The sequence below is a fragment of the Perca fluviatilis genome, chromosome 4 (assembly GCF_010015445.1).
Source record: "Perca fluviatilis chromosome 4, GENO_Pfluv_1.0, whole genome shotgun sequence".
NCBI lineage: Eukaryota > Metazoa > Chordata > Actinopteri > Perciformes > Percidae > Perca > Perca fluviatilis.
The window spans coordinates 32,995,354-33,009,486 of record NC_053115.1 but is presented as its reverse complement, the minus strand read 5'-3'; the positions used below and the strand labels follow the sequence as shown (position 1 = coordinate 33,009,486).

The 14,133-nt window shown below is 40.3% G+C and overlaps 2 protein-coding genes across 2 annotated transcripts in view; one reads left to right on the top strand and one right to left on the bottom strand.

Annotated features, from left to right (window-relative positions):
• cand2 (cullin-associated and neddylation-dissociated 2 (putative)) overlaps positions 1-7,384 on the bottom strand; it is a 31,195-nt gene extending 23,811 nt beyond the window's left edge. Inside the window, exons 1-7 of the mRNA XM_039797455.1 lie at positions 7,188-7,384; positions 5,701-5,844; positions 4,235-4,389; positions 2,934-3,057; positions 1,785-1,842; positions 977-1,175; positions 35-140 (exon numbers count right to left, since the gene is read on the bottom strand). Coding sequence (XP_039653389.1) covers positions 35-140; positions 977-1,175; positions 1,785-1,842; positions 2,934-3,057; positions 4,235-4,389; positions 5,701-5,844; positions 7,188-7,255 — 854 coding nt within the window. The 5' untranslated portion in view covers positions 7,256-7,384. The remainder of the gene's footprint in view (positions 1-34; positions 141-976; positions 1,176-1,784; positions 1,843-2,933; positions 3,058-4,234; positions 4,390-5,700; positions 5,845-7,187) is intronic.
• Positions 7,385-7,745: 361 nt separating this feature from the next.
• sec13 (SEC13 homolog, nuclear pore and COPII coat complex component) lies at positions 7,746-14,047 on the top strand. Its single transcript, XM_039797456.1, has 9 exons — positions 7,746-7,902; positions 8,108-8,152; positions 9,815-9,930; positions 10,886-11,037; positions 11,727-11,860; positions 12,032-12,165; positions 12,588-12,708; positions 13,390-13,536; positions 13,727-14,047. The coding sequence occupies exons 1-9, from the start codon at positions 7,900-7,902 to the stop codon at positions 13,835-13,837; spliced, it is 963 nt and encodes a 320-aa protein (XP_039653390.1). The 5' UTR covers positions 7,746-7,899; the 3' UTR covers positions 13,838-14,047.
• The last annotated feature ends 86 nt before the right edge of the window (positions 14,048-14,133 follow it).

Genomic DNA, 14,133 nt, shown 5'->3' with positions numbered 1-14,133 from the left:
GTGTGAGTGCGTGCGTGCGTGCGTGCGTGTGTACCTTCGTATGAAGGCTTCAAAAGCCTGGAAACAATACTCTCTCAGCTCGTCATCCTCCACACCGGTAAACTTCACCACCATCGGAATCAGCTTCTCTAAATGTTCACCTACAGAACACACACACACACACACACACACACACACATATGAAAGAATAAAAGACAAACCAAATAAATGTGCAGTTTAGTAAATCTGAACTGTCCTGGTGTCATAAATAAAACATTAAAACATCAGAAAAACCGGGCCCCTGGTTAGCACACCTGGTAGAGCGGGCGCCCATATATATAGAGGTTTACTCATAAAGGCCTACAAATGCTCCAAAAAAATCTTTAAAAAAATAAAAATAAATAAAACATCCGAAAAACCAATCAACTAAGTCACTGAGACTGAATTAAAGGTGTCCTGCCATACAAAACCGTTTTTACTTGCATTTTTTGAAATATGTTGGGTCCATATGTGTTTGTGTTATGTGGTGAATGTGAAAATGAACTGCTCCCTCCTCTGTCAGCTCTAGCCACTGAAAAGAAATAAGCAGAGAAATCAGGCCAATTACAAAAGCTGGTCAGTCTGACATCATGTTGCCTGAGCTCATTACTAGTTGGGCTGCGTAAAGGATTCTGACAGCCAGGATCTCATTGGCTAGCTGTTAGCCAATCAGATTCAAACAGCTTAGCTTGTTGAATATTAATGAGAACTGGCAGAAATCGAGCTGAGTCTTCCTGCAGGCTTTCTATACTACGCTAGAATGGCTTGAAACAAGGTAATCAAGGCATTATTTCCATGGTAGAACTTCAGACATTACCACAAAGTAATAAAATACATGTGGCAGGGCACCTTTAAAGCATGACGCAGGACCCTGAAGTGCTTTATATACAGACAGGTAACCGATGTAATGACTTTAAAATGGGTCGACAACAGACATGAACGCAGCTACAGATCTCACCGACTCGATGTCCGCCCTGACGACTGATGGTTGCTAGGCACTGGATGTACGTCCTCGTCATAGAAGTGGGCGGGCCCTTGGCCAACTCCGTCAGCAGGTGTTCAGTCAGCTGGGAGAAGAGGGCGGGGCTACAGCAGGGCACCAGGTGGCCGAGAGCCAAAATGGAGCGCTTCCTGACCGCCATCCTGGGGCTTGTTAACTGACGGGGCGCCACGGGGGAAGAGGGAAGTAATGAATTAACGTGCACACACGGACAGGGGGAAAGATGGATGGATGGATACAAAATAAATACATAAAATAAAATATAGCACAATATACCACAACGGCTGAAAATTATGAAAATGTTCATTCATGATTCATTCATCCATTCACAAACATACTGTATAACCTATCACTCATAATATACTGTATATTAGCTATTAATATAGTTTGATAAACAATGTTAATATTCCTCAACTAATAATCTTAAAACCGCAACACAGATTACAAACAATATGTAATTTATAAATACAACGGAGGTTAATAATGTTTGTGACTGTAATTCATTACTTAATTAATGTATAACAAAACTTTCACCATGAAATGTTACAGTTAATATTTAATATTTAACAGTGACTTAGTTGGTTAAAGTTTATTATTTCTGTATGTAAAAATACAGATTTACAAATTGTAATTACTATATTAGCACTGAAAAAAAAAGCAATGTATAATTACTACTACTGTGACTACTATTCTGTGTCCTGCGTACGAGAAGAGCTCAAATACATTCATGTGTGTTTTTGGTCATTCGGCGTTAGCAGTATCTTACCTGAGGGAGCAGACTGGAGAGCAAAGAGCTGTGAAAACTGACCAGGGCACCACTCAGCCTGGAGAATGAAATATAAAAGATAAATAAAATAGATAAAAACCCAACAACAATCAACACCAACATCATCTCTGACTTCTTCTTCTCTCAATCTGAGCTGAATACTCGAGCATTTTAGAGATCAGTCTTGGTCAAAATTTCAATCAATCAATGTCTGTTTCCATCACAATGGAAATATGATTGAATGCCTTGTTTCATGTGGAAGTTGGTGATTGGTGCAGACAAAAACTCACTTCCTACAAAACAGGGGTGTCAAACTCTATTTCACTAAGGGCCACACTGGAAAATGAGAATCACATCAAGGGCCAGACACGTAAAGTTTATTGACATGTTTTTATATAGTCAAAAGAGTCAAATATCTCAAATAGCTTTCTCACTTACAGTTTGGTCCACATAAAGCCACATGAATAAAAATGTTCCCGAGCCATCATGGAATTTAGTCAATCAAACAATCATTATGATTACATTTTTAAAAGGCAACTCGACTCACACCTGTTTCACAGGTTTGAATATGCTAATTCTCTGAGTCTGTGGGAATTTACGAGTCTCAAAGTCGGCAAATTCTGCTTTGAGTTTCACGTAATTACAGTCGGAAAAACAGTATCCCATCCTTTTGGTTTGCGACAACAAGGCAGGCCATCATTTATTGTGAATCTAAATTTATTTGCGGGCCGGATCAAAATTTGAGAGGGGCCGGGTTTGGCCCGCGGGCCTTGAGTTTGACACGTGTGCTATGAAAGATGGCTTCTCAGTATGCAACACCATTTGCCTGATGATGGTCTGGTACCGAAACGTTGCCAGCTATTCAATTTATTTGAGCAAAATAGAGAGTTTCTTTGCAACGTTTGACCTAGTCGTCCTCCTCCTACACACCTTTCTCACATTATAGACGGCAAAGTATTTTTCTGTTCTGTCATCTGCATTAAAGCAGTCCCATAGAGCTATATAGGCGCGGTGCGCAGCCGCTGGCGCCCAGTGACCAACTCCAGACTTTTTGCCAGTGCCTTTTGTTCATAGGGCCCTGACAGCAGCACTAACCTAACATACATGGTTTTGGTGTTTGATTTATGTTTTACATTGTTTTGTTGTTACCTTCCCAACATGTCCGACAAGATGTCCAGGGCCTCCAACTGAACTGAGACGTCTTCTTGTTTCCCCATGGCACCAATCAGCTGGGAGGTAATCTTCTTACACACACTGACTGTCAGGCTCAAACCTGGCAACCCACATAAACATAAGAACCCAGAGGGGACATCTAAAGGCTCTGACACACCAACCCGACGGCCGACCGTCGGCAGAAAAGGCAGTCGGACTGATCTTGTCAGATTTTGTCAGATTTTGTCAGATTTTGTCAGATTTTGAGAGGCGTTTGTCACGCCCATCCCGCTCGTCATTTCCGTTAAGTGTTTTAACATGAGTGCACTGATTCGCTAGTCAAGGGCTAGCACTCCACCAATCGGATTGGTCATTGAGTCCGACTGCCCACAACAAGTGCTTCAACAAGTGAAATCGGCGCAAATTACAGCCCATGGCTCCTCCGACTGACGACGGCACGGAACGCGCCAAACAGACTCGAGTCATCGACCTCGCCAGACCGTCCGACGGCCGATAATCGGGTTGGTGTGTCAGCGCCTTAAAACAAGACACAGATCTGGCAACCAACAAAAACAACAATAAAAAATGTACCCATACTTTAGGTTAGCTCTCAGCTCTGAGAAAAGTTCTTTTCTAAGAGCTAACCTAAAGTATGGGTACATTTTTTATTGTTGTTTTTGTTGGTTGCTTCTGTTGCCTTCAACTGCAGTCAGAAAAATCGTTATTCATCGTTACATTATATTTTCTGATAAAACAAAGAATTTAACGTTTAATAATGCTCAATGTATTGCTTCATAAAAAGATTTAAAGGGGAAAAGGAGACAGAAAATTATCAAAAATCTACCTTTATCAGTTGATGATATAAGTAAAAGACAATTATATATAAAAACAATTATGTTATTGTCTGGTATTTGGTGAAAATAAAAAGTGCAGCTTCATTTTTACATTATTTTTTCTCTTTGTTTAACATGTGGTTGGCATACACTTATGCTTAAAGTGTATTTACAGAATGTCCCTTTTCAATAACAAAACCAAACAATATGCAACTTTACTAGGCAATTCATTAAAATATAAATACAAATCTAAGCACATTTTAGTCTTCTCCATGTGCTGCTGTGGAATAACACACCTAAAACATCCATCCATATTTTTTATTTATTTAAAGGTTCAAATTGGGTTCGGAATTAAAGCCCAGCAGCATATCTAATATGAGATGGAGAGATGGCATCAGAAGCAGGTCGTCACCATATAGAAAATAAGAGATAAGCTGACAGTGAGGAGAGTATTTCAGCACTCACCTGATGAAGACAGCGGCAGCTCAGCGATCACAGTCTTCAGTCCCATGCTGGAAATGTCTCTCAGCTGCTCTTTGTCTGACATCATGTTGGAACACAGCGTGTCCACCATCGTCTCCACCTGAGGCTCCTTCACCTTACTCACCAGAGGGGCCAGGCTAAAAAAAGAAAATCAAACACACCCATACAATACGTCAATCGTTCTCTATATCAGGTGATCCTCGTCAAAACATTACAGCCCATGTCACAGAGTTCAGAATAAATACACCCCAAAAACTTTAGTAAACTTATTACATTACATGTCATTTAACTGACGCTTTTATCCAAAGCAACTTACAATTGCTATATATCAGAGGTCGCACGCCTCTGGAGCAACTAGGAGTTACCGGTAAGTGTCTTGCTCAGAGACACATTGATTGATGTATCACAGTGGGATTTGAACCCAGGTCTCCCGCACCAAAAGCATGTGTTATATCCACCGTGCCACCCCACGATCACAGAAGGATTGTATCATGTGGACGCGCCTACAGTTTTGTTTTCATTACTTAGGATTCCTCATGGGGGCGACAGAAGCTACGCACTATAGCTTTAAGTATAATTATTTAGGCATTGTTACAGGTAATATAGGTACGTTTCTTAAATTGATTGTTTCTGAATTTGTATTTTTTTATTTTATTTTTTTGAGAATAAGAATAATAATCGTCCATTTACTGATTGGGCAGCATCTGGGACCACACGTGCAGCAAATAATGATTTTCTTGCATCAGTAAAGTAAGCTTAGAACAGATCTTTGTCTCCATTCATTTTATGTTTGGTTTGATGTGTGTGTTGAGAGAGAAGTTCCGAACCACAACCAAAAACAGTTAGGGAGGGAGAACAGTCAGGACACAGCACCCTGAGATGATGCACACATAACGTATTACACTATCATTATTTAGGTGTTGTTACAGGTAGATATAGATATTTTGTTTCTTAGATTGATTGTTTCTGAATTAGTAACTTGTTTATTTTTATATTGCTTCTATGCATTTTTACCATCTCCAAACGATGAATTGCCTTAAGTTCTTTACAGTGTTTGGTGTTTTAAGCCCCCAACGTCGTCTTCCAGGCAGCGCTGCATGGAAGGCACTAGGGTTAGGCAAAGGTTACGGTTAGGTGCCTTGAAGTCGACGGTTGCAGCGCTGCCTTGAAGTCGACGGTGGGGGCTTAAAACAGCATTGAGCGTTCTTTACATAACGTGAAATTTGATTTGAAATATTCTGCACAAATGACAAAATCATTTCATGTGAAAATGCAGTGTTGTCCTTGATCAAAACCCCACTCACTCTGAATAGAAATGAACAAGGAAAAAAAAAGGAAAAGATAAATTAATTAATATTAGTGCCACATAAGAAAACCCAGGCTGCACGGCTTCTTCATCTCCATAGACTGAAGAGCATTCCCCTCCTCTGTGTTGTTGTTGTTATTACCATTTTACAGCCAGGTTCTGCACCTCCCCGTTCTTGTCCTCCAGCAGTTTGAGCAGCATGGTCACCACCTTCCTCTCGCTGTCCTCGTCCAGCTTAATGCTGTCCTTCTGGAGCTCCAGCATCAGGTCATTAGTGGCCATGAACCTGGTGTTTAACACAGCAACACACACACACACACACACACACACACACACACACACAAAGGTGCACAGATAAGTACACCAAAACACACACAAAGATGGAGATACAGAACGGATTTAGTTGAAAGTAAATACAAAGACGCAAACACATCTAAATGACCTGGCTATCAATAAATAAACTGGCTTTAAATACATGATAAACTCATTAAAATGCCTGATTTGATGTTGTTATGACATTAAATTCCCACCCAAGAGCAGATAAGTTGAAAGATAGGCAGCAAAGAAAGACTCATCAAAGAATTAAGGTGATCAGCTGAGTGAAATCTGTATGATCGGGTTGTTGTTTTTAGGCATAGGTACTCTTATCTCCAGCAGTAGAAAGTAACTAAGTACTGTACTTAAGTACAATTTTAAGGTACTTGGACCTTTCTTTAGTATCTCAATTTTCCACTACTTTAAACGAACTACTCCTCTACAATTTGGAGGCAAATATTGTACTTTTGATTCCACTATATTTATCTGACAGCTACTTTTCAGATTTAGATTACATGATACTAAAAAGAACCAATTAATCAATTCTGATGTATTAGAGCCAGACCTATATACTGTATCGCAGGACAATATTATCGGCCGATATTAGGCATTTTCCAAACTTCCATTTATAATGGCCGATAAATGAATATTTAAAAAATAAAATAAAACCACCAGAGGGCACTCTACAACGTCGCTGTTGGCAACACTCAGATTTTTGTTGTTGTTGTTGTATGTTGTGTTTTTGTTCAAAGGACTTTAAGTTTCATATCTTAAGTTTGTATTTTTATACATTTTATTTATCAGAACTTTAATATATTTTGCTGTTCCTCTCTTCTGTTGTGACAATAAAACAAAAACTTTTATTTTTAAACTGCATTATCATATTATTTTAGTGAGGACTCATAAATAACTACAAATAACTAATGTTAGGGAAATCTGTTTGTTCTGTTACGCATTTCTGGATTTCTTTTAAAATATATAGTGGCTGATGTATCGCTAATGTAATACTAAAACGTTTGTATTTTTAATTAAGTAAACGTTTGAATGCAGGACTTTAATTGTAATGGAGTATTTTTACACTGTAGTATTAGCCTACTACTTTTACTTTAGTTAAACTACTTGTTCCACCACTGCTTACCTCACCACACACGTTGACACACTTATTATATTAGTTAAAAGTAGACTTTCAGTGAAATTACATCTGTCTCTCTTGACAAAGAGAGATTAAATGTTTAAAAAGTAAAGTGACAGACATATAATGAGTCAGGACTAAAAAGTGTCATCTCACTGTGGGACACACAAGCTCTGGCTTACCTAAAATCTTTGTCAGTTGATGTCATTTTCTCCAACAAGTTGGAGATGTAGTAAGACACGTTCGACATCTTGGTACTTTGACAGTAAATCAGCGGCGCTATGAAAAGTGAATCTACGGTTAAAAAGAGAAAACTGGGGCAACAGATTTAAACCGACAACATGGCGAGTCTGGAGGGGACAGAGAGAGGTAACACCGGAGAGCGAACCCGGCGGAGAACTTGACACTCGGTGGGTTCAGATAAAAATAGATATGATGAAGGGGAAAGTGGTTCGGGGTTATGGCGCCACCGTGTGGAAAGATTTTGTCCTGCCACTTAGTCAGAGCCGATTAGTTAGCTAGCTAGAGACAGAGCCACAGAGAACCCTCTGAACAGTGTTACATTTTCGTCTTCCCCTTACCTAAAGGTTGATCCTTTTCATCTTTGTTTAACATTTACAGTCTTCGTTTAACATCTACAACACTTTGTATATTTATTTTTATTTTTTTATTTACAGCTCTAAGATAGCTATCTAATGCAAATTCAAGTTTTGGTATGTGGAACCTTTGTTTGCCCGTTTGCCAGTGTCCGCCGGTTGAAACCGTTGTCGGACCCCGTGTGGGAAGCGGCTTCTGTGCTTGTTGCCACGTCGGAATAGTTGTTGAACCTGGTTTATTAATTCAGGACAAAACAAGGAATACTTTTCCGCAGTGTTTTCTGCTTTGGCGGCAGTCATGGTGAGTGTAATTGCGTTTGATTAAAGCGGCAGGTCAAGCTGTCTGCTGACTTTAGTGTTGTTTAACGTTGACCGTTTAGTTGCTGACGTGCCCAAGAAGCTAGCTCGTTAGCAGACAGGCTAATGCTAGAGTGCTAACCCTTAAAGCGATAATATCGATATTTCCGTGCCATTTAAATGCTGATTTATTTGTTTGTGGATTTCAGGTTTCCGTTATCAACACGGTGGACACCTCTCACGAGGACATGATTGTAAGTTTCCCTTTTTTTCCCATTTAGCCTAGCTAGCTAACTAACGTTAGCTGATAATTGAAGCTAACGTTGGTTAAAGAGACAGGGGTTTTATTCCAAAACAGCACATACAGCAATAACGTAAATCTTGAAATGTTGCATGTTTGTCAGTCAGTGTTTCCGCTTTAACTTGTCATTCATGTCGGGGTTAGGTTCAGGTTAATGTAAGAGGAAACAGACTTTGACACACCGGTAGTCCAAGCTGACACGGTGGCTGCTGCTGTCAAGTCAATATCAATACACTCACTGTGGTGGAGGAAGTATTGAGATAGGTGATAAGTACAAAAGTATTTGCATCAAAACATACTACCAAAAGTAAAAGTACACGTTATGTAGAATGGAATTCAAACAGCCCCACATCATCACATACCCTTCACCATACCTACAGATTGGCATGGTTTTATGTCGGTTAGCCTAATAACTGGTTTGATTTGCATTGAGAGATGATTTTATGGAAAGTACCCCATGCCAGTCTCTAGGTATGGTGAAAGGTATGTGATGATGTGGGGCTATTTTAATTCCAAAAGGCCAAGGGAATTTTATCAGGATGCATAGTATCCTGGATCCATGAAATAACTGGCCTTTAAAAATAAAAATCTGCCTGCCTCTATGGGAATTTTAACATAAGGGTGTACTTACTTATGCCCCCTGTATTTTAAGGAAGAACATTTATTTATTTACGATGCATTATTCATTCACAAAGAAAATTGGTGTCCTTTAAAGGTTGGATTTTTCCTCTTTTTTTTTTTTAATTTTTTATTAAGGCATTAAGATCAATTTCCAAAAGATGATTTTTTTATTCCTCTTTTTAGTCAACTTTAGCATGGGTTCATAAACTTATGAGTGCCACTGTATACACATGATCTAATAAGACATACATAAAATAATTAGGCAAGACACATATAGGCTGTTGATCTACTTTATCACATGACATCTGACCATCTCATGTTTCATGTTGTAAGAAGACAATGATCCACCTTTAAACATGACTGGGCCTCTGACATGGAAGATTATTGGGAGAGAAGGTGACTTCCAAAAGCATGTTTTAAGGCTTAAGCATGGGATGACTACAAAACAAAAACCTCAGTAGACAAACATTTCATTAAAACTTGTGTGTGACAAATATATGTCAAAATGTAAGCTTTGTGTAGGAAGTGGTTAGCAAACTTTGAGTACCAAACTCAGATTTGTATGTATATTTTTAAATTACGCATGGAAATGTACATAAAAAAATCGATAATCGGTTTAGAATCAAATCGTTGGCCTCTGAATCGGAATCGAATTGTGAGGTGCCAAGAGATTCCCACCCCTACTAGTTATGCTGATTGTGCCACATGTTTTGGTATGATGGCTAAAGTTTAGGAAAGTATCTAAACCTACATTTAAACACCGCATCAGAGAACTGTTGGTTAACAGAAACTGTTGATAGGAGCTATTCAACAGTTCATTGTGTGTATACTGTCAGAGCGCCATATGCTTCCATTAGCATGTTGCAGTCATAGATTATTTTGTTGATATAACTTTTGACACTGACGCTCTTCTGAAAACATGAAATGAGGAAAGATACGGGCGAAGAACTACTTTCTCGCTTCAGGCCATTATGTCTTGTTTTGTCTGTTTCAGCACGATGCCCAGATGGACTACTACGGTACACGACTCGCTACCTGCTCCTCTGATCGCACCGTGAAGATCTTCGACGTCAAAAATGGAGGGCAGATCTTGGTAGCAGACCTCAGAGGGTAAGACCCCATCGTTCCACAACCAAACCAGGGAGCCTGAGGCACTTCACATAGATAAACACAGCACCCTTAAGGCTGTTTTATGCTTCTGCGTCAACTCCACGCCGTAGCTACGGCGTCGCTCCTACGGCGAAACAGTACTCAGAATGGCAAACCCTATAGACTGTCATGCTAAAATATTAATCTTATTTGTTTGGCCTTTTCTTGCTTAGATTTTGTGAAAAGTATCGAGAAATAGACACAGTAAAATCCATTGACCTAGTTACTGTAACAAGAAAATATGTCTGAGGTTATTTGTGAGGGGTCTGCCAGCCAGTTTGTTATGTTAGCAAGCAAACTTTAGCACAGCTGCCCACAAAGCACTGCTTGCTGGCGAAGTGCTAATTTCAAAACATTACTAACATATAGACACTGTACAAACGGATCACCCCGTCATTGTAACCAAAATATGTCTGAGTTTATTTGCAAAGCTTATATCAGTGAACTAGCATGTTGCTACTTCCCCACAGTAGGCTACTTGAAACACCCTATGACTATCAACACACAGGACCAGTTGACCAATAACCGTTGTTGCGGTCTGCGTTGCCTCGACGCGAAGTTACACATTTTTGGAGGTGCACGTCGAGCTACGCCGGATGGCTCGGAGGGGGTTTGCGGCGACGCAGAGCGGTCTGCGGGGGTACGCCGTCGATTTGACGCAGAAGCATAAATCAGCCTTTACTGGAGCCACTTAATAAGTAGTGGTAAATGAATATTCTATTCGAAAGTTTGTCTCCTGTAATACTCAATTCTTTTGTCAGATTATACATTTGTTCTTTAATCTGCGCTGTAAAACTGATTTCCCATGTGAGCTCGTCCTTCTATTGTTGACTTATTTGTATTATACATAATTAGTTCAATGCACTTCGAGTTCACCGTGCATTTGAACTAAATTTGCGTCTCTGTATTTGTGTAGCCACGAGGGTCCCGTGTGGCAGGTAGCGTGGGCTCACCCAATGTTCGGCAACATTCTGGCTTCCTGTTCCTACGACCGTAAAGTCATCATCTGGAAGGAGGAGAACGGAGCCTGGGACAAGATGTATGAGTACTGTGGACACGAGTCATCAGGTCGGTAGCTCTACTGTGTTTCCAGGTGAAATAACATTGTAGAAGTTGTTTTTTTTATGTCCCTTCTATTTGTCAATGTGTGTTGCGTATCTGTGTCTCCTCCAGTAAAATCAGTGAATGATCCATGTGTTGGAGTCTCTAGTTTTCTATATATAAAATTGTATCCTTTTGATTGTTTATTCCAACTTCTGCCTCCAGAAAAATCAATTTCAAACTGCAGTGTTTTGGTAGCAGCCACAGAGTGCGTTGGGTGTTTCTTAGGGGTGGGAATCACCAGAGGCCTCACGATACAATATCATCACGATACTTATCTCACGATACGATATTATTGCGATTTTAAACATATTGCAATATTTTGCGATATATTGCAATTAATTACCTTTTTTCCAACTTCAAATTTTTCCACAATTTCAAAATATTACACTTTGTCAACATCTGTTTTATCTAAAAAGATACATTTCTCTGTTTGTTCATTTCTCTTCAATTGTATTGCTGCAAAATGGGATTGTCAAGCAGACAAACTGACCAACACATATATAATAAAAGATCCATACTTGGCGTCTGTGTATCGATACAGTATTGCCACGGAAAATATTGCAATACTATGCTGTATCGATTTTTTTCCCCCCACCCCTAGTGTTTCTTGAGACTTTGGTCATGTTTGTAAATCTACTTCTGTGTCTCTGCAGTGAACTCTGTCTGCTGGGGTCCCTACGACTTTGGTCTGATCCTGGCCTGCGGCAGCTCGGACGGAGCCATTTCCCTTCTCACATTCACCGGGGATCAGCAGTGGGACGTCAAGAAGATCAGCAACGCACACACTGTGAGTTTTTGAGACTCTTTTACTGCAGAGCTAATATTTCTGTTTCCATCAGATTACATGCTGTCTAGAATGTTTTAAGTATCTACCTAACTCTGCTTATCATACTGTTTACTCGGTCATGCTGATTTTCAGATGTGTCTGTTTAATAAATCCCTGGTATTTTTCCTGCAGATTGGCTGTAACGCGGTGAGTTGGGCTCCTGCTGTAGTTCCCGGCAGCCTGATTGATCAGCCATCGGGTCAGAAACCGAACTACGTCAAACGCTTTGTCTCCGGAGGCTGTGACAACCTGGTCAAACTCTGGAAGTAAGTTGTGGTTTAATAGGCTTTCTATGGCGTTTCATGTTGTTCTGTGTTGTCTAGTGACCTGAGATGGAGACCCATAAGGAGCAGAGAATAATCGCATGGTTTGTAAAGCAGAATCGCCCACACTGTTTAATTAGCATTAGGGGTTTAAATATAGTTTTCACAGAAGCTAAAACAAAGTTGGAAAAATACTTTTGTCTGCAGCCGAGTTGCATTGTGGGTCATGTAGGTGCCAGGTTTTGAAGAAAACCAATGCAAATTTTGATCCTTTTTAGTTTTAAACATTCGATCCTGAGTCACACAACGTTAGAGGATAGCAATGCTAAATCGTCAGACTCTTAAAGTCTTGTAAAGTAAAGGCCCAAGGAGCTGACTGTTTATGTCTTATGCAACTGTCACTGATTGCCACTTCTTGCCTCCAGAGAGGAGGACGGTCAGTGGAAGGAGGACCAGAAGCTGGAGGCTCACAGTGATTGGGTGAGAGATGTCGGCTGGGCTCCTTCTATTGGCCTTCCCACCAGCACCATCGCCAGCTGCTCCCAGGTGAGAATTATTGGGATTAAAGGCATTGTATGTGTCCTCAACTGCACCTAAAATAATCTCTAGGAAATCGCTGTCTAAACAATCAAACTACTACTTATTATCAGCAGGTTATTTAGAAAAACTAAATTAAGGTTCGATTTCTCTGGCAGATGTTCAACATGGTGAGGATTTTTTAAATCTGTACCACAAGGTGGAGCCAGAGATAACGGTTCAGTAATTTCTCAAGGAACTTGGTGCATGATTAAAGGTGAAGCTGATAATCAAACCCACGGAACATCTCAATGGGCTGCGTTAAACTTCTTTGCCGGTTTTATAAAGCAATTGTAGTCATTTTGAAATAAACGTTTATATGCAGCTGACGAACAAAGTTCCATGTTTACTTCTTCAAACTTGCCGGGGAGCTACGATAGCCATTAGCAGCACCTGTGAGTTTATCATGTGACAACGAAGACGTGAAAGGCGGAGCAGTATGTCCTGTATGTCCCTTACCGGCTAACGTATTTCAAGATGGCGCATGAATATGGAGCGTCTAACCCAGTTCATGCAAATGCAAATGTAAAATTTCAAGCCAAGAGGAATACTTGGAATTGATGGTGGTGGTAAATATTCATGAAAAGGGACAAGTTTGTAAGTGGGGATCATCTTTTTGAGGTTTTTGGTTTCCTTTGCACCTTCCTTCAGGACGGACGCGTGTTCATCTGGACGTGTGACGACCCAGCGGGCAACACCTGGACGGCCAAACTGCTCCATAAATTCAGTGATGTTGTTTGGCACGTCAGCTGGTCCATCACTGGAAATATACTGGCTGTTTCAGGAGGAGACAACAAGGTAGCGTATGCAGTGTAATACAGTCACGTGTACTAGATCTGTACCTTGTTCATGTTTTCCCCCCCTAATGTAAATGTGATTCTGAATTAGGAGGATTTTTTTTTTTTGTTGCTCTGTTATACCTGAATATTTTTTTTTCTGATGTATTTCTCACAATGGACGCATCAAATAATGCGTGTGCTTGTTATAGGTGACGCTGTGGAAGGAGTCGATGGACGGTCAGTGGGCGTGTATCAGTGATGTCAGCAAGGGCCAGGGTGCCGTCTCCACCATCACAGACACGCAGCAGAACGAGCAGTGACACACACACACACACACACACACACACACATAGCATTGACCCCTGACTCTACAAGGATGACCCCACTCTTCAAAGATGAATTAAGCGATAATACACACGCCGGACATTTGAACATACAAAACATTGTCCACAGCGATTGAGCAATTTTTGCAATGTTTTGGTTTGGGCTTCTTGATGATGACATTATGAATTAAAACGAGTTCAGCTGCACAGTTTGTCCGAAATAGGCGTTCCAAATTTGATCAGAAGGGAAGGAAACCTTCACAGTTGAAAGATGGAGAATCTCTGAAAATGTA

What these genes read in the sequence shown, in the direction of transcription:
- sec13 (XM_039797456.1), top strand. An exon ending in CCTCTCACGAGGACATGATT is followed by an intron (nt 8,153 to 9,814) that starts GTAAGTTTCCCT and finishes TGTCTGTTTCAG; the next exon opens with CACGATGCCCAGATGGACTA. An exon ending in TTTCAGGAGGAGACAACAAG is followed by an intron (nt 13,537 to 13,726) that starts GTAGCGTATGCA and finishes TGCTTGTTATAG; the next exon opens with GTGACGCTGTGGAAGGAGTC.